Source organism: Podarcis melisellensis, assembly GCF_964234715.1.
Source record: "Podarcis melisellensis genome assembly, chromosome: 8".
NCBI classification, from domain to species: domain Eukaryota; kingdom Metazoa; phylum Chordata; class Lepidosauria; order Squamata; family Lacertidae; genus Podarcis; species Podarcis melisellensis.
In genome coordinates, this window is record NC_138540.1 from 85,847,417 (window position 1) to 85,865,483 (window position 18,067).

At 43.0% G+C, this 18,067-nt stretch overlaps 1 protein-coding gene across 7 annotated transcripts in view; it reads right to left on the bottom strand.

Moving 5' to 3' along the window:
* The window catches only part of ZNF541 (zinc finger protein 541), a 42,278-nt gene that overhangs the window by 13,582 nt on the left and 10,629 nt on the right, over positions 1–18,067 (bottom strand). For 5 of the 7 annotated variants that reach the window (XM_081921906.1, XM_081921908.1, XM_081921905.1 and 2 more), the window contains exons 4-8: positions 13,037–13,280; positions 8,608–10,369; positions 6,966–7,024; positions 5,042–5,198; positions 3,007–3,174 (exon numbers count right to left, since the gene is read on the bottom strand). In XM_081921906.1, the coding sequence (XP_081778032.1) occupies positions 3,007–3,174; positions 5,042–5,198; positions 6,966–7,024; positions 8,608–10,369; positions 13,037–13,280 (2,390 nt within the window). The remainder of the gene's footprint in view (positions 1–3,006; positions 3,175–5,041; positions 5,199–6,965; positions 7,025–8,607; positions 10,370–13,036; positions 13,281–18,067) is intronic. The other 2 variants (XM_081921909.1, XM_081921910.1) reach the window with 2 other exon arrangements.

The following is an 18,067-nucleotide window of genomic DNA, read 5'->3' on the forward strand; positions in this document are numbered from 1 at the left end:
TCCTCCCGTTTCTGATTATGAGTCTTAGCTAGTGAGCTGGGTTTTCATTCTCATTCCAGGTGATAATGGCAAGTCCCAAAATCTTGTCAGGCCTAGGAAACTGCAGTCTTTACATGGATGGAAGATGAGGGGCTCATCCTTTTAAGTGTACCTATGTGGGAGAGGAAATATGAAACCACCTTCTTCCCCTACCTCCATTCATCAGGACTTCTTGGGTTGGAGGTGAACTGGACAGCAGGACTGCGGAATCTGAGTGACCATTTACTGTGTGCAGTCTGCTGTCTTTTGGGCCTTAATGGTCTCTTGTTGCAGCTGGAGAGGGGATCAGGAGTGTTGTTTCTGAACAGTGGGGTGGAGGGTGGTGGTAAGTGAACGGAACCTCCTTTTACTTGCTGGCTCAATCCCAACATAGATGGCAGCGGGCAATGCTCATCCTAGGGTGCTTCAGTTAGGCACAGAAGAGGCAAGAAACAGACTTGGGTGGTGCCTGAATTTTGGAGGAGGGCCATTTCTGTGTTGGGAGTATACATTAAAAGTCCCAAATTTCCAGGCATTTCCAGGTAGAGCTTGGAATGTTCTAGGTCTGAAACCCTGCCAGATGGACCAATGGCCTGAGTCTGTAGGAGGCGGACTCCCATGGTCGTAGATAATAATTTCTACCTCTCTCCAGCTTTTGTATAGGAGGCATCATCTGCCTTGGAATCCTTGAATGGTACAAGTTGCAGTTGTCTGGAGATGACCTCCCATCAGTGTGCAGCTAGCGAAGCTGCCTGACTTTCTCTTCCTTTCCCACCCCCACGCTTCTCCCTCCACCTTCTTCCTTTCCTTCCAGTTGGCCTGGAAGCAGAGGAAGAGGTAGACCATGCTCTAGTGGCACACGCAGTTGATAGTTCGCATCTGCCGGCCTCGGGAGACAATGGAGGAGCGCCTGACAAGTTTTTGGGGTCTGCCAGGATTCAAGACTTGAGAACCCAGCTCGGGATGAATAAGTAATCGTTGAGGGAACAGTGATGTCACAATCATGTTGGCCAAATGGCAGCATTTTCAGCCTCGACTGTTGCCAGGCAAACTTTCAAGTACATTTTCTTGAACAGCCACACCAACCTTTTCTTCCCCCTACCTATTGCTGCCAATTACAGGACTAATATTGAGAATGGAGCGTTAGGAGAGATCTCAGTTTTCAGAGTCCCGGTGTGGTACAGGTGCAGAAAGATTGAACTATGAATCAGCACGTTGCTGGCAACTCTGTTTTGGGCATGCCACACGCTTTCAGCCTCAGCCCCAACACACAAAATCTTCAAATACAGGGATGGTAATAATACTGACCTGCCTTGCAGGTGGCGTTAAGGGCTTGTGCCAAGGTACTTTCCAGTTACGCAATAGAAACAAACAAGTCTTGTGGCACCTTAAAGACTATTATTGCACACACTTTTGTGAACTACTGTCTACTTCACCAGATCCATGGAGTATTATCCCGAGTTCAAAACTGGGGCAAAGTATCTCTTTTTTTTAATTGCAACATGTTTTTTAATGCCAGGATGTATGCATTATCAACAACTTTTTTTGTGAATGGCCACTGTTCATCATGTAATATTCTCTGTACTTTTCTGCATTTCACTTCATTGTGGCCTCACTGTTTATAATTCTCCCCTCAAGCCATCTGTACATGAAACACTTTGTGTATCTGATGAAATGGACTATGATCCATGAAAGCATATGCCTTAATAAGTGAGTTAAGTCTTTATGGTGCCATAACTCTTTGTTGTCTTAACAAAGTAATTACCAAAGTAATGTTAGTAAATAGCTTTAAAAACTCTAAAAGCACTATATAAATGGTTCCAGGGCTATGGTCTGAAGGTGCATGGGTACCATGACCGAGTGAAGAAATGCCTAAAAACACTACTGGTGCTGTCTTGAGTTTCCTCATGGAAGAAATATGGAATATAAACAAAATAAGTATTAGAAGGAAATGGCTATTAAGATGGTTTAAGATATGCTCAAAGAAAGATGCCTGTGATGCCATCTAAAACATCAGCATATTCACCCAGTGCTTTTCAAGCTACACTGGCTCCCGGTGGAGTACAGGGTCAGATTTAAAGTGCTGCTTTTGACCTTTAAAGCCCTTCACAACCTAGGACCCTCATACCTACGGGACCGCCTCTCCTGGTATGCCCCACGGAGAGCCTCAAGGTCCATAAATAACAACACCCTAGTAGTCCCAGGCTCTAAGGAAGTTAGATTGGCTTCAACCAGAGCCAGGGCCTTTTCAACATTGGCTCCGGCCTGGTGGAATGCTCTGCCTCATGAGACCAGGGCCCTACAGGATCTGATTTCTTTCCGCAGGGCCTGTAAAACAGAGTTGTTCCGCCTGGCCTTTGGCTTGGAGCCAATTTGATTCCCTCCCTCCCTCTCTTTTTTCTTTTCCTTCTCCTCCTACGATGAGGCTACATTTTAATATTTTAATGTTGTATTTTATTTTTGTTTTTAAGTTGTAATCATTCATCTTGTTTTTATTATTGCTTGTAAGCCGCTCTGAGCCCGGCCTTGGCTGGGGAAGGCGGGGTATAAATAAAAAATTATTATTATTATTAAAACTATGGAGCTCTGCAGGGAACCTGGTGCCTTCAAGTTCTAGTGGACTCCCATGAGGCCCAGCCACCAACTGTCAAGGATGATGTGAGCTATAATCCAACAACATCTGGAGGGCAACAGATTCCCCATCCCTGCCCTGAAGAGTCATGGAAGTCCAAACGCCCATCGCAGACACTGGAAAATATTTAAAATGATTTTGGCTAGCTATGAAATAAAAAAAAATATTTTAAATTTCTTGTTCTAGGTTTCCAGCAGTGCAGATTCCTTTTCTGTCACCCTGCATAGGGTGGATCTTTGCACAAATTGCTGGGCTAAGTATGAAACCCCACCGGAACTCTCTATCAGTTAGATCCCAAACAGTTGGCACGTCTTCTCTGTATTGATCTGAAGTTAACACTGCAAATCACCACCCACTTTGCTCTCTTGCTGAAGGTTTGCAGCCGTTACAGGTACCGAAACAGGGATTACAAGAGGTGCTACTGCTACATCTTCCGAAGGCCTTTTGGTTTCAGGAGGAGTATCTCCATCCCCTGATGCCTTGAAGGACAGTTTCTGAGGTGGTAAATGCTCTGCCTCATATGCCTTAAGGGAAAGGAAATATAAAAAGAAATGTGCATTCTAGCAACAAGTATACAGAAGACAATACTGCGGCTAGCTTTTGGTTTAGTTTTATTTCAGTTTCTACCCTTTGGAAAGCACTTGCAGCATTTGAAAAATGATATACAGTGGTGCCTCGGATGACGAAATTAATTCGTTCCGCGAGTTGTGTCATCTTGCAATTTTTTCGTCTGGCGGGGCGCGGATTCGCTGAGTATTAGCGGCTTTAAGAAAAAGGAAGCAAACTCGCAAGATGAAGCAAGCCCATAGGGAAAATCGTCTTGCGAAGCAACTCAAAAAAGGACAAACCCTTGCGTCTTGCGCGTTTTTCGTCTAGTGAGGCATTCGTCTTGCGAGGCACCACTGTAGAAACGAGAGTACCTAATGAAATATATAATATGTATTTTTTTGCATTCCTTTTTTTAAGCTTCTAAAGCTGCAAACCTTTACCTATTACTAGGGTAGTGATATCCTATGAAAGTCAGGGAGACTTCTTTTCTGAGGAGACATGTACAGGATTGGACTAAAATGATACAATCCTATGCACGCTTTCCTGAGTAAACATGCACAGAATTGTGCTGTGTATTAACAAAGAATGGTTGCTAGCATTTATGTAGTGCTTTTCAGCATTCGAAACATTACACATACATTATTTTGGTAATCCTTATAACTGCCCTTTAAGGTAAGTCAGCATTATTATCACGACTAGCAAAATCCCCATCATTATTAATGTTATGGATTGCCGTTTTCATTTATATTGTTAAGCACCTTGGACACCCATAGGTGGAACAGTGGGGTGTACATTTTCTAAATAAATGCAAAATTATGATGGGTAGACAATGCAAGACCTATATATTCCAGGGATCAGGGGCGCAGATGTTTATGCAGAGACACTTTGCATCCCTTCGGTACATCTGTCGAGACACACAAACTCCAAAGTGGAGCTGAGAATTATCTTATTACCGAATGGAAAAAGGAAAACCAGAAACCAAATAACATCAGAAGACCACTGCATATATATATACAGCTGGTTTAATGAACAAAAAGCACGTATTTGGAGATGGGAAAGGAATTCAAATGCACCTAGATGCTGCCAGCTGGACCATCTATTATATCACAACAACCTCTGTGGTTGTGGGAACGTTCTCATTCATCAGCCCAGACCTACATTAAACCATGATTTCTAATCCTAATGAAACAAAAACCTTATTCGTTATCACAGTTAAAGTTGGTGCCAATGGCCATTAAATCTAAATTTGGTAAGTCAGCATATGAACAGTCTCTGTGCACCAACACATAACCTGTTAGTTTCCAATTCACACCTCGTTAGGAAGCTATGGATAGCTGCAGCTTCGTTGTTTGCTTTCCCAGTCACAAAAAATGGGTGTGTGTGCATGAGCACACATAAAGATCATGAATGTTCTGGCTTATTAAGTCAACATTTCAACATGGCAAGTGGTCCACTATGTCCCTTAACTGCAGTAAAGCCAGGGGGCACAATATTTATTAACTTGAAACCCCTGTTATTGTTTTGTAATTTTTGAAAAAATAAAAGCCTTTAAAAATTGGGAGGGGTGTGTGAAGATGCAATGTGCAACCATTTCCCAGTCATACAACTATGCTATTCCTTCCCGCACAGCTACTAGTAAGCTAGGATTACATTTACAATGGCCCCTTGTAAAATGGGTTAGGCTTAAAGATGAGAAATTGCCCAAGGCCACCTCATGAGCTTTATGGCTACTGCCAAAAATTCAAACAATTCATCCACAGTATTAAACTTTTGCTTGTTTTTTAAGTGACTAATATTAATAGTGACAAATATTCATTCACCAGAGTTCAATTTCTCTTTTACCTGTTGTTTTTCCTTCCCTGGAGACTGCCATTGTTCACTATAGAAACACATATGGCTGTTCAGGCCCCTCTCAGTATAAAACAGCTGATTGCAGGTTGTACAAACAAAGCCATTTCCATGCTCACTCCTGTCTCCAGGAGCTCCCCCAGTTTTACTACTGATGGCAGAAATTGAAGCAAAAAGGGATGGGAAAAAAAAGTAATATTATGAAGCCTGAATTTCCAGATTGTAATTTACCCCCATAACTGTATTACATTCCCATTTACATTTCCTGCTTCAGAACCTGTTTTATGTCTTTCTGGGGAAAGTGTTTCTACAGTTCATTTAGCAGCAAACTGTGCTAACTAGCGAAGTAAACTCCACTGGGATATCATACATAAGTAACAATTTCTAGTGCCACCGCAGAGATAATGGCTGGGATCCAGAGAGCTGCTTAGGGACTTACGGCAGCCCAGCCAAATTTTGCACTTACTTTCTTTGAACCACCAGAGCCTTGGGACACTACCACAAGTTCATTTTGAAACATCCCTCCCAGGAACTGTTTGGTTAATGTGGAATTTGCCAACCTGGTGCCCTCCATATGTTTTGGACAACCTCCAAAACTTCCAGAGGTAACCAGGTTGGCAAAGGCTGATTTAATGACTTTCAGCTCGCCTCTAGGTCAAGGGGGGTGGGGATTTTTCACCCTGAAGGCCATGTTCCCTCGTGAACAACCAATCAAAAGGCCAGTCCTGTGGTAAGCAGGTGCAGAGGGGAAAGCATGTAATTTTTACCTTTATACAGTTTCCAAGCACCCTCATACACCTCCTTTTCCTCCATGGAGGCAAACAAATAGCATTATCCAAAGGCACATTCAAGCCAGGCAAAAACACTGAATGAGGGTGCAGAGCAGGGTCAGTGAGACTTGTGTCACAATTCGCTTTCCCAAAATCAAACCCATTTCTGGATACTCCTCCATGTCAAGTTTATTTTTTCCGTTTTTCACTCACCTTTCCTCAAAGAAGCTCAAGGTGACGTATAGAGTTCTCCACCTCCTCATTTTATCCTCAAAACCCTATGATGTAGGTCAGGCTGAGAAACTGCAACTCACCCCATGAGCTTCATGACTAAGGGCTCGTCCAAACGTCTGCTTGTACCGCTGCTTACCCCCAGAGCAACCCATTCTTTATTGCTGAACAGGAGCAAACGTCAATCGGGTTTCTGCGGATTGATGATTGTTCTGATTCAGCAGTAAAGAGCGGGTTTTCCTGGGGAAAGCTGAGGGCCAAATGGAAAATGTCCTGGACCATTCTTCCTAGGCATGAGACAAGTGGAAATGTGGAAAAGCCCTGAGTGGGGATTTGAACTCTGGTCTCTCGTACTGTATGTAGCAAACGTTTGTTTCAGAACACTGAAAAGAATAAACTGTTAGAATGCATGGCCGCCATTGCATGCATTAAAAGAGAATTAGCTAGGCATGGCAACTGTGATTAATATTGAATCGTTTTGTAGATAGATGAAAGAGGATCTTGGGATACATTTAATGAATAGGAAAAGCAGTTAAAGTCTTGATAAAGAAAGACATGATTACATGTAAAATGATTAAATGTAACCAACATGATACTCTGATGAGGGCCGATCTGACAAGCTAAAAGATTTTGATTGGTTCAGGATGACATTGGGTTGCAACTACTAAGATTGCTGTGATCCTTTTAATAGTGAATAGAAATCATGTGTGCAATCTGGAAGTGTATAAGAAACATTACTTTGGATGTGGTTCTTTGCAGTCTCCTTATTTTTGAGGCTGTCCCTATGCGCATTAGAACTTCAATAAAGGTCTCTTTTTACTTTTAGCCTGTATACCCTTCTTTTGGGTTTCTGGGAGGGATACTGCCTATCTAGGAACCCCTTTGAAATTTCTCCAACATCACCATGCCCTACTTACCAACCAAAGGGAAATTGTTCTTCCCTCACTGCATTTGTAAAGCTGTAGATATTTCCACCCTGTGTTAAAAAAAGTTAAGCACATTTATATTTTTTTAAACATAAAACATCTCCAGATCATAGAGAGCTCTACATTACTCAGATTGCCCTCAGGCTTTTGGAATCATAAAACCTTTCTTGTCTACTTTTTCTCTCCTCTTCTTTACTAAGGGCCTAACTACATGTTGCACAAAATACACCACTGCCGATTGCATCAGGGTTTTAAAATTTGTTAGCATCCCCCACCCCTCATTTTGATCCGAACCACAGTAGGTGGGGAGGTTTTACCCCTCTCTTTGGAGCCAGGATCTCTTTGAAAATAGCCCCACTGCACTACAATTAACAGTGAGGGAGGGGGGATGATCACACCAGGCTCAATGAGAACTTCTTCCTCTTGCTAACATGTCATGCAGGGAGAGTGGGCAATTTTTAGAGATCACAGCTGGGGAGGAAGGGGGTGACACAGACATGGGGAGCTAGCAGTCTGAAAGCCCAACAGTGCCCAGAGTCATCAGTTTTTCCTAAATTTTAGAACCATCCCTCACCCCCATGCACATTTTCATTATGCACCTCAGCCATTTCCTCCCAAACTGGGCATAGGACAAGGGCTGTTTAACCCACTTCTTGCCAGGAAGAACAGCAGCTTTGGCAGAATTTTCCCCTTATGTACTCACCAACTCATTCCCATGCACACATCAACTCAAGGCCAGTGGGAATGAGCAGATGAGACATATACAGGGACACGTCTGCTTCTGCTTGTCACTCTTGCTGGAGGAAGGGGATCAAAGGCCTCTTTGCTAGTGCCTTGGCACTTATACAGGGTTCACTCTGTGAGCAAAGCCAAAGATAATCACCTATTAGGTAAAGGTAAAGGTACCCCTGCCCGTACGGGCCAGTCGTGTCTGACTCTGGGGTTGCGCGCCCATCTCGCTTAAGAGGCCGGGGGCCAGCGCTGTCCGAAGACACTTCCGGGTCACGTGGCCAGCGTGACAAGCTGCATCTGGCGAGCCAGCGCAGCACACGGAAACGCCGTTTACCTTCCCGCTAGTAAGCGGTCCCTATTTATCTACTTGCACCCGGGGGTGCTTTCGAACTGCTAGGTTGGCAGGCGCTGGGACCGAGGAATGGGAGCGCACCCCACCGCGGGGATTCGAACCGCCGACCTGACGATCGGCAAGTCCTAGGCGCTGAGGTTTTACCCACAGCGCCACCTGCCTCCCGCATAATCACCTATTAGACCTTGCTTAATTCCAACAATGGTTTCTGCTAAAATAAATAAAATCAGTTACAGGCTAACAGCTCACACTATCTGACTAATTTTGTTAAGTTCCCTCCAAGTTCCCAGAAGCTAGAGACTAGTATTTCCCAAACTTGGGTCTGCAGCTGTTTTTTTGGACTACAATTCCCATCATCCCTGTCCTGCTAGCTAAGGATGATGGGAGTTGTATTCCAAAAACAGATGGAGTCCCAAGTTTGGGAAACACGGCTATAGGCACACTAACAGCTGCCTTGACATAAACTTTAGAGAAAGGTGCTATCTGACCCCACCAATACTGTAAACACTTCAAGAAATAAAACATGAACATGTTACGGTTTGAACATGCCTGAATCCTGTTGAAAATGGTCAGCTTTGGTTTTGCTCTGGCCCCGCTATCAAATGAGGTGCTAGGCAAAGAAAAGGAAGCCATGGCCACTTGACTGGGAGAAGCCATGGGAGCAGAGTCGAACTTCAGCTTCTCCTTCCGGCGAGGTCTGCCAGTACGAGAATGCCCTTTGCAGCCTGGTTCTTTGACGCAAGCCTTACTCTTCTCTTTCTTCCTCAGTACAGGAGAGCCATTCTCCAGCTGCCTCGGCTTCCCGTATGTGTGGTTTCCCGGGGTGTTTTCATACGTTACAGACTGGCTAGGGCTAGAGAAGTCTTTGAGCTCCAGGCATCTTTTCAAGGTCCTGGTGTGCTTGGGATGAGAGATGCTGCCTGTGCTTGCAGAAGGCACGGCAAGTAGCTGAAAGGACTGCGGAGGAGAAGCTGGCTGTTGCCCTTCTTTCTCACTGCCCAATGAGAAGTCCTTCTGAAATTGGGACAAGGCCTTTTTTACGCGCAAGGGGGACCCTTCGCTTTCAGCGGGCTCAGGAGCCAAACCTGCTTGCTGCGGAAACACACTCTGAAGTGGTTTCGCTGCTACCTGCTCAGTCTCTGCAGCTGCCAGTTGCAACGGAGCCAACAGCTGTGTGTGGGACACAATGTGCTGAGATTTGGTGATCCTTTGGAACAGGCGACCCTGGACTTGAAGCTGATCCTGATTCACAGAGGATTCCTGGGATTTCATTAAGAGCTGCCTGAACAGCGGTGTGGCCTCACTCTTCTGCAGCACACCATGCTTCATAGGATCTGGAAGCCTTGTTGCTGGCCTGAAAGACTCTTCAAAGCCACTGAGATTTGGCTCTCCAGGGATCTCCCCCTGTGACTTTAAGAGGGCAGGAGTGAACGATAAAACATCTGGGCGCTCAAAGTTCTGCGACAGAGAGTCAAAAGCATGGGAGGGTCCCACGAGGCCTTGGGAAGCATCCTGACCTGCAGCAGGTGGCATCTGAGCAAGATAAACACCATTTCCTTTACTTTGGGTGTAGGTTGGTGGCACATTTCTGACCCACTGGAAGTTGCCACTTGACTGGTGAGAGGTGGCAGGAATTTTCTGGCCTCTGAATAATGGAAAACGAGGCACACCACTGTTCGACCAATACTCCAGGGCTGTGCTTTCTAATGGAAACTGAGGTTCTGAATGTGGCTGCCTGTCTGGCAAGTTTGCAATGTTTTCTGCTGGTCCAAGTACAGATAAACCCCCAGGGTTTATGATGGTGTACACACTGGAAGAGGTGGCGTTCTTTTGACAAGGGTAAAGCTCCTTCGTCACTTTATCACTGGTGGCTTCTGTGAGCACTGCAGTACTTGTTGGCACGCAAGAAATCTGACCGCAGACAGAAGAGCAAGGCTGCTGGGATCCCCTAGAATCAGACTCGGGCTGTCCCACAGAGGTTGAAGAAGCAGGCGGGAGCTTCTGGCTGACTAAGCTACTTACAAGACACCTCAATAGGTCTCTGTGGGGCAGGAGGGAATTATTAGGGGCCTGGGATTCAGGGTGAACAGCCAGCCTCTCTGCAGTTCTCATGCCACTAGATCCCACCTGGACACGTGAATCGTGGAGGGGTGGGGAGGCCTCACAAGCTTCTTCGTCCTTTAACAACCTCAAACCGTGGTGCATTTCATAATGCCGGCGCAGCGACCGATGGTCTGAGTAACTCTTATTGCAACCTTGTTCTATGCAAATAAACGGCTTCGTTTTTTGGTGTGTCAGCATGTGGCCACTCCTGAGATGAAAGGTTAAACATTTTTTTAACAAAATTAGAATATAGAAGAGTAAGCTAATCTTATTATCACAATCAACCACTAAAATCACTTCCCATCTTGGCAAATTAAACATTTCCCCCTCAGCTTTTGTCAAGGGCAGATATTTAAACATCCCCAGAAACAATAGACATTGTGGATGTTTTTTGAATGTGCCAGACACAGAACATATTCTTTTCTACTGTCCATTGTACAACCAGCTATGCAAACGCGTTCTATCTCCTTTTCTGGGTAGTCTAACAGTGCAGCACAATGAAAATATCTGACATTAACCCGGAAGTAACTGCAAGGGTGGCTGAGTTTTTATCACAAGTATCTCTTAGAATGGTGAATGGCACTATTTAGTGGGAAGAAACTCCAATGAAAATTCTCGTTACTACATTTTTTTACATGTCTGTTTATTTGTATATATGCTAAAATTTTATATATGGATGTTTTATGATGGCCTATATTTGTAACGTCTAATAAAGGTTTGGCGGAGTAAGGCAAATTAAATCCTCACTTTTATCAACTATATTGTTATATTAGGGTAAAGCAGGGGTTCACAAACTGTGGTTATTGGACTACCAGTGGTGCACGAGCTTCATTCAGGTGGTCAGTGGCATACCCGCAATAAATATCCAGATTCAATTTTAACTGTACATTTGTTAGTAATTTTGTTTTTTATATTGTGTTTTTTGTCTTAAAATCTGAATTCTATGAAATGCAAATTACAATACAGGCAACTCCCATTTTGCGTGCGTTCGAGGCACATGTGACCGCTGATGCACACGACATTTTCGGCCCTGGAAGGGGGCGGGACAGGGCAGGCTTACATGCATCCTGTCGATATTTTTGATGACCCAAAACGCACCACCTGCACAAATGGGGAGTTGCCTGTACTATAAAATACAATATAGGAAATAACACAAGCAATAAAAATACAGTTAAAAATCACACAGTATCTAACACAGTTCATTACAATTTTTTTACAACAGCCAGAAAAATCATTAAATGGGTCCACCAACACAACCAGTTATTTCCAAATGATCTGTCAAGGAAAAAATGGGAACCACTACACTGAATGATTTTCTGTGGTGGTGCTGGTAAAGCCTCTGCTAGTAATTACTTCAGCTGCCTTTCCTATCAGAGATGGACTGGGCAGTTAGGAGTGCCTCTCTGGCCACCAGTGGCTGAGCTGCTCTGCTCCTTGAGAAGGACAGAGCAGGCAGCATATCAAGGAAACAAGAGTTTGAAGAAGCACTGACCTAGGTATGCAGTTAGGAAAGAGAGGGGTACAAAAGAAAGCAGGTGAGAGAAAGAGAGTGAGCGAACAGAGGTGTATATGGCCAAGAGCTGCAGAAGCAAGGGAGGCTGAACCTCACATACGGATTGGAAACCTAGAATAGTTAAAGAGGCGATAAACCTTTATTTGGGCTGTGCATCAGGAGCTGCCATGGCTACCCATGACTCTGTATACCAGGCATAGGCAAACTCGGCCCTCCAGATGTTTTTTGGGACTACAACTCCCATAATCCTTAGCTAACAGGACCAGTGGTCAGGGATGATGGGAGTTGTAGTCCCAAAACACTGAAGGGCCGGGTTTGCCTATGCCTGCTGTACAGTGTTACCCTGGATGGTGTCACCAGAGCTGTAAGTTATAGCATTTCCCTAAGCAGTAAAGGCTCCTATGTACTACAGGGACTCCACCCACCCAGGTGGTCCATTTAGCTGTCTTTACTAGGAAAGACTGTAAGGACATCCGAGTCACACTAGAACTTTGCCCGGAAGTAATAATCTTTAACTAGTTTTGATTCCTACAGCTGAACTCCCAATACTATCACTTCAGACTGCAGATGGGGGCTCACATGACAGTGTTCCTCCACACACACACACACACACAAACAAACAAACAAACAAAACTTTGCATATATAAAACTAGATGCCAGAGGAAAAGATTCTAGCCTAGCCTTTTCCTTGACATTCTATATTTCTAACTGCCATTTTCTGGTGCTGTACTGAGAAATATTCCATCATAAAAGCTTCCATGTCCAGTCTGAAATGATAAGAGTCCAGGTGCATGTTTACCATAGTAGTGAGAAATAGCCACAGATCTCTGGCTACAGGTCTCTAGTTTTCACACAAATTTCTATTACAATTTCTCTGCTCCGGAGCATAGGACTGTGGTTAATGTAAAGGGAGGCATACTTTTGTCCTGTGCTCAAAGGAAAAGGGGACTCAAATGTCTCTCAGAATTCCACTTCTTTTTGCTTAAGATACTTTTCTTGTGGTATCGCTGCAACCACATCTCACCAAGTAAGTGCTCTGATTTTCTGAAGGCCAAATTATTTCATGCATCACAGAGTAAATACTAGGAGCCTCTTCCACCACCAGAATCCTGCCTGAATGATGGAACTTGAAAACTTCACTGTATTACAGTGCTGCCTGCTCTCACAGTAGTTCCAAAGCAACTCCCTGGGTAGTGTCACCATTTTCTTAAGTGGAGGCAGATTATGTCTTGCATTACTAAGGAATACTAGGTCTATGTGCATTTGTACCAGGCCCTAGCCAAACTAGATCAAGCCAAATTTCTACAGTGGCAGAAACTGTCTATACATTTAAATCAGTTTTACTGGCAAACAGATACATACAGGTGGTCCTGGCGCTTAAATGCTTTGCTGCAGATCTTACAGACATGTTTCCGTTCCTGGCTGTGAGTCACGTAGTGTTTGCTGAGAGAGCTGGTGCTACTGAAAACCTTTCCACAGAGGCTGCAATCCAGGAAAGGGGCTTGAGGGGAGTTTTGCTGGTGCTTTCCTCTCCTTCCACTGCCAGAACTGGATCTGCCTCCTTGCTCCACTTCTTTCGGTGCTGAAGGGGCAGGAAGTCCCAATTCTATGTAAGTAAAGACAACTTTTAGTTCATAGCATCTGGCTTTGTACAGTCAATGAGAGTGTGAGCAATTAAGTATCTGGTTCAAATCTCAATGTCACAAACCCATTAGGCAGCATTTGGCAAGCCACTTACTTCTCCATCTCCACATCTTATCCCATCTGCACTATGGGATAATAAAATTGACCTACCTTGTAAGGTTGCTTTTTAAAAAAAAGTGATATAATGAACATGACACTCACGAAAAATACCATATAAATGCCAAGTATGACTCCTTGCATTTTCAAGGTGAGAACAACATCAATGGAACATTGAGGGGCTTAATTAACAGAGGTTCAGAATTCAGGTAGGTAGCCATGTTGGTCTGATGCAGTCAAGAGAATATATATATATATATATATATATATATATATATATATATATATATATATATATGCTTTCGTAGATTTTCACGGGTACAGGAATGCAGGTTTTGGTGTCCTCGGGTGTCTTCCCGTGTAAAAGTTGGGGTGTCTAGGCGACGTTTCGACGAGGTCTCACTCGTCATCTTCAGGCTGGTGCTTTCGGCTTCTTGTTACTGGAACAGAGCAGGATCTCAGTGTTTGAGTTCCTATAAATACTGTTGAGGGGGTGTGGATGACGAGTGAGACCTCGTCGAAACGTCGCCTAGACACCCCAACTTTTACACGGGAAGACACCCGAGGACACCAAAACCTGCATATATATATATATATATATATATATATATGCTTTCGTAGATTTTCACGGGTACAGGAATGCAGGTTTTGGTGTCCTCGGGTGTCTTCCCGTGTAAAAGTTGGGGTGTCTAGGCGACGTTTCGACGAGGTCTCACTCGTCATCTTCAGGCTGGTGCTTTCGGCTTCTTGTTACTGGAACAGAGCAGGATCTCAGTGTTTGAGTTCCTATAAATACTGTTGAGGGGGTGTGGTGTATAGCCTCCAATGTTCTGGGCAGAGAGGAAGTTCCCAGGCTAGTGTGCCTTTTCTTCTTTTGTTCCTTAATTACTTGAGGGATATCTTGAGTGATTTCTTGAGTGATATCCTGAGTACCACTTAGGTGGGTCATTAGGTGTGGATTAGTTGCTAAAGTCTTTGTGTCTTGACCTCTTGAACTTTGTGAAGAGTTTTTCTGAGAAGATGGCTGTACTGCACTTAGTTGTGCTCTGGCTTGGCTTCGTGTATAGGGGCGAGCTGTGGTTTTGTGGCCTGTGTCAGCCAGATCTGTGTAGGGATTGCAGGGGGGTGCAGCATCCGGAGGTGCCACCATGGTTTGGCTACTGGATGGTGTCTGTAATTTATCTGTGGAGAGGGTCTGGGTTTGGGTCTGGTGTGGTTGATTGGTGATGGCGTTCTGTGTGCCTCTGGATCTGGTGTCAGTTTTTGTGGGGAGGGCTAATTTCCAGATGTCTGGCAAGCGGGATGTGTCGTCACGCTTGTTCATGTTGTGAGGGTGTTTCTCTATCTCGATGGCTTCCATGATTATTCTCTTGTGGTGATGTTCCATGTTAAAGAGCAATTTGGAATCTGCAAAATTAATTTCGTGTCCTGTTTCTTTCATGTGTTGGAAAAGAGAGGAAGTTTTTTCTTCTTTTTTGACGGCATTCTTGTGTTCTGCGATACGTGCATTTATTCGTCTGTTTGTTTGTCCAATGTACGTGGCTGGGCAGACTTTGCAAAAAGAAACACCCCCCAAAAAGAAACACCCCCCAAAAACCAAGACACAGAAGAAAACAATGGCATGGCCCTCCTTCCTTATATCAAGGGCACTACAGATAAAATTAGCAAAATCCTCCATAAACACAATATCAAAACAGCCTTTTGCACCAACCAAAAAATAGCCAATATCCTCAGAAACCCCAAGGATAAAATCCAGTTGGAAAACCAAGGGGTCTATGAAATACCCTGCAAAGTCTGCCCAGCCACGTACATTGGACAAACAAACAGACGAATAAATGCACGTATCGCAGAACACAAGAATGCCGTCAAAAAAGAAGAAAAAACTTCCTCTCTTTTCCTCTCTTTTTTTTTTTTTATAAAATTTTTTATTCATTTTAAACAGTATAGAAAACAAAATAGACAATAAAATAGAAAAAGAAAAAGAAAAACATACAAACAAACATACATGACTTCCCCAAACCTTCCCATCACTGCACCCTTATTTTTTAAATTAGCTTTAAGCAATCCTTCTTTCAATTTTAAAAGAACAACTTTCTTTAAATTTTCTTAAGTTTAGATTTTAACAGCTATAAATTCTCTAATTTCATAGCCCTTGACATCTTCTCATTCCAAAATTTTACAAAAATTCTTAAGATACACTTTAAATTTTTTCCAGTCCTCTTCCACCGTCTCTCTCCTCTGGTCGCGGATTCTGCCGGTCATCTCTGCTAGTCCCATATATTCAATCACCTTGATCTGCCATTCTTCCAGAGTAGGTAGCTCTTGAGTCTTCCAATACTTTGCTAGAAGAATTCTTGCTGCCGTGGTTGCGTACATGAAAAAAGTTCTATCTTTCTTTGGAATCGTTTGATCGACCATGCCCAGGAGAAAGGCCTCCGGCTTCTTTGCAAATGTCCACTTTAGGACCTTCTTAATTTCATTATAGATCATTTCCCAGTAGGCCTTAATTCTTGGACAGGTCCACCAAAGATGATAAAAGGTTCCTTCACATTCATTACACTTCCAGCACTTGTTATTGGGCAGATGATATATCTTTGCAAGCTTGACTGGGGTCATGTACCACCTATAGATCATTTTCATTATGTTCTCTTTTAAGGCACTACATGCCGTAAATTTGATGCCTGTGGTCCATAACTGTTCCCAGTCTGCAAACATAATATCATGTCCGATATCCTGTGCCCACTTAATCATTGCTGACTTTACTGTTTCATCTTGAGTGTTCCATTTCAGCAACAAATTATACATTTTAGACAAATTCTTAGTATTGGATTCCAATAGCTCTGTTTCTAACTTTGACCTCTCCTTCTGAAATCCTAGTCTCCTGTCTTGCTTAAATGTCTCATTAATTTGATGATAATGTAACCAGTCTCGAACTTTAGATTTTAATTTCTCAAAGCTCTGTAATTTAGGCTTTTCACCATCGTATTCTATAATTTCATAATATTTTGGCCAATCTGATTCCATATTAAGTTTTTTTACCGCCTTGGCTTCCATGGGTGACAACCACCTGGGGGTTTTATTTTCCAACAAATCCTTATAACGAATCCATACATTATATAATGCTTTTCTGACAATGTGGTTTTTAAAGCCTCTATGAACCTTTACCTTGTCATACCACAAGTATGCATGCCAGCCGAAGTTATTATCATATCCCTCCAAATCCAAGACATCTGTATTCTCAAGAAGTAGCCATTGTTTCAGCCAGCAAAATGCTGCTGCCTCATAGTAAAGTCTTAAGTCCGGCAGAGCAAAGCCCCCTCTATCCTTTGAGTCAGTTAAAATCTTAAATTTTATTCTGGGTTTTTTGCCCTGCCAGACAAATTTAGATATATCTTTCTGCCACTTCTTGAAACAGTCCATCTTGTCCAAAATTTGTAGTGTCTGGAACAGAAACAACACTCTCGGCAATACGTTCATCTTAATAACAGCAATTCGGCCTAACAAGGAGAGTCTTAGTCTAGACCAAATATTCACCCCCAGATATTTCACTTTTTTTGTTATTTCCAAACCCGTTTCCCTTTGGAAGCTATCTTTTTCCTCCATTGTTAAATTTTTTCCCAACACCTTTGTCTTCTGTTTGTTTAATTTAAAACCTGCCACTTGACCAAATTTTTCAATAAGTTCCAATACCCTTTTTGTACTGGCTTCTGGTTTTTGCAAAGTCAAAACTAAGTCATCTGCAAATGCTCTTAACTTATAATGTTTAGCTCCGAGCTGTATCCCTTCCACCAGCTGGTCTCTTCTAATCATGTTTAACAGTACCTCCAGGACCGATATAAACAATAGGGGGGATATTGGGCATCCCTGTCGTGTCCCTTTTTCTATCGGGATCTCATCCATCACCATACCATTCACAATTAATTTAGCCTTTTGCTCAGAGTATATTGCACCTATACCATTTTCAAATTTTTGGCCTACCCCCATCCCTTGCAGATTCTTCTTCATAAAACTCCAACTAACGTTGTCAAAGGCTTTCTCCGCGTCCACAAAGATCAAAACTGCTTTTCTGTTTATGTTCGTCTCTAAAAGCTCCAAAATGTCTATAATGTTCCTCACATTGTCTGACATATATCTCCCTGGGAGAAAGCCTGTTTGGTCTTTATGAATCTCATCCAATAACACTTTTTTCAATCTTTTTGCTAAAATGTCTGCAAAGATTTTATAATCCACATTTAATAGTGAGATAGGGCGGTAGTTCTTAACTTGGTGCTTCTCAGTTTCTGTTTTCGGTATGAGTGAGATAAATGCTTGCTTCCACGATTCAGGAGCCTTTTTCCCCTCCATGATTTGATTACACACTTCTTTCAACGGTTGTATTAGCCATTCCTTAAGTGCTTTGTAGTACCTCGCGGTCAATCCATCTGGTCCTGGTGATTTCCCCAATTGCATACCCTGAATGGCACCCTCTATTTCTTGGTCTGTAATTTTCTCATTCAAAATCCTTTTATTATTTTCACTAATCTTTGAAAGTCCATATTTTTTAATAAAATCTTCTATCTCTTGTTCATTCTTTGGCCCTTGTGCATATAATTTCTTAAAAAAAACTTTGAAAACAATTACTGATCTCATTTGGTTTACTGATAAGTTTCCCCT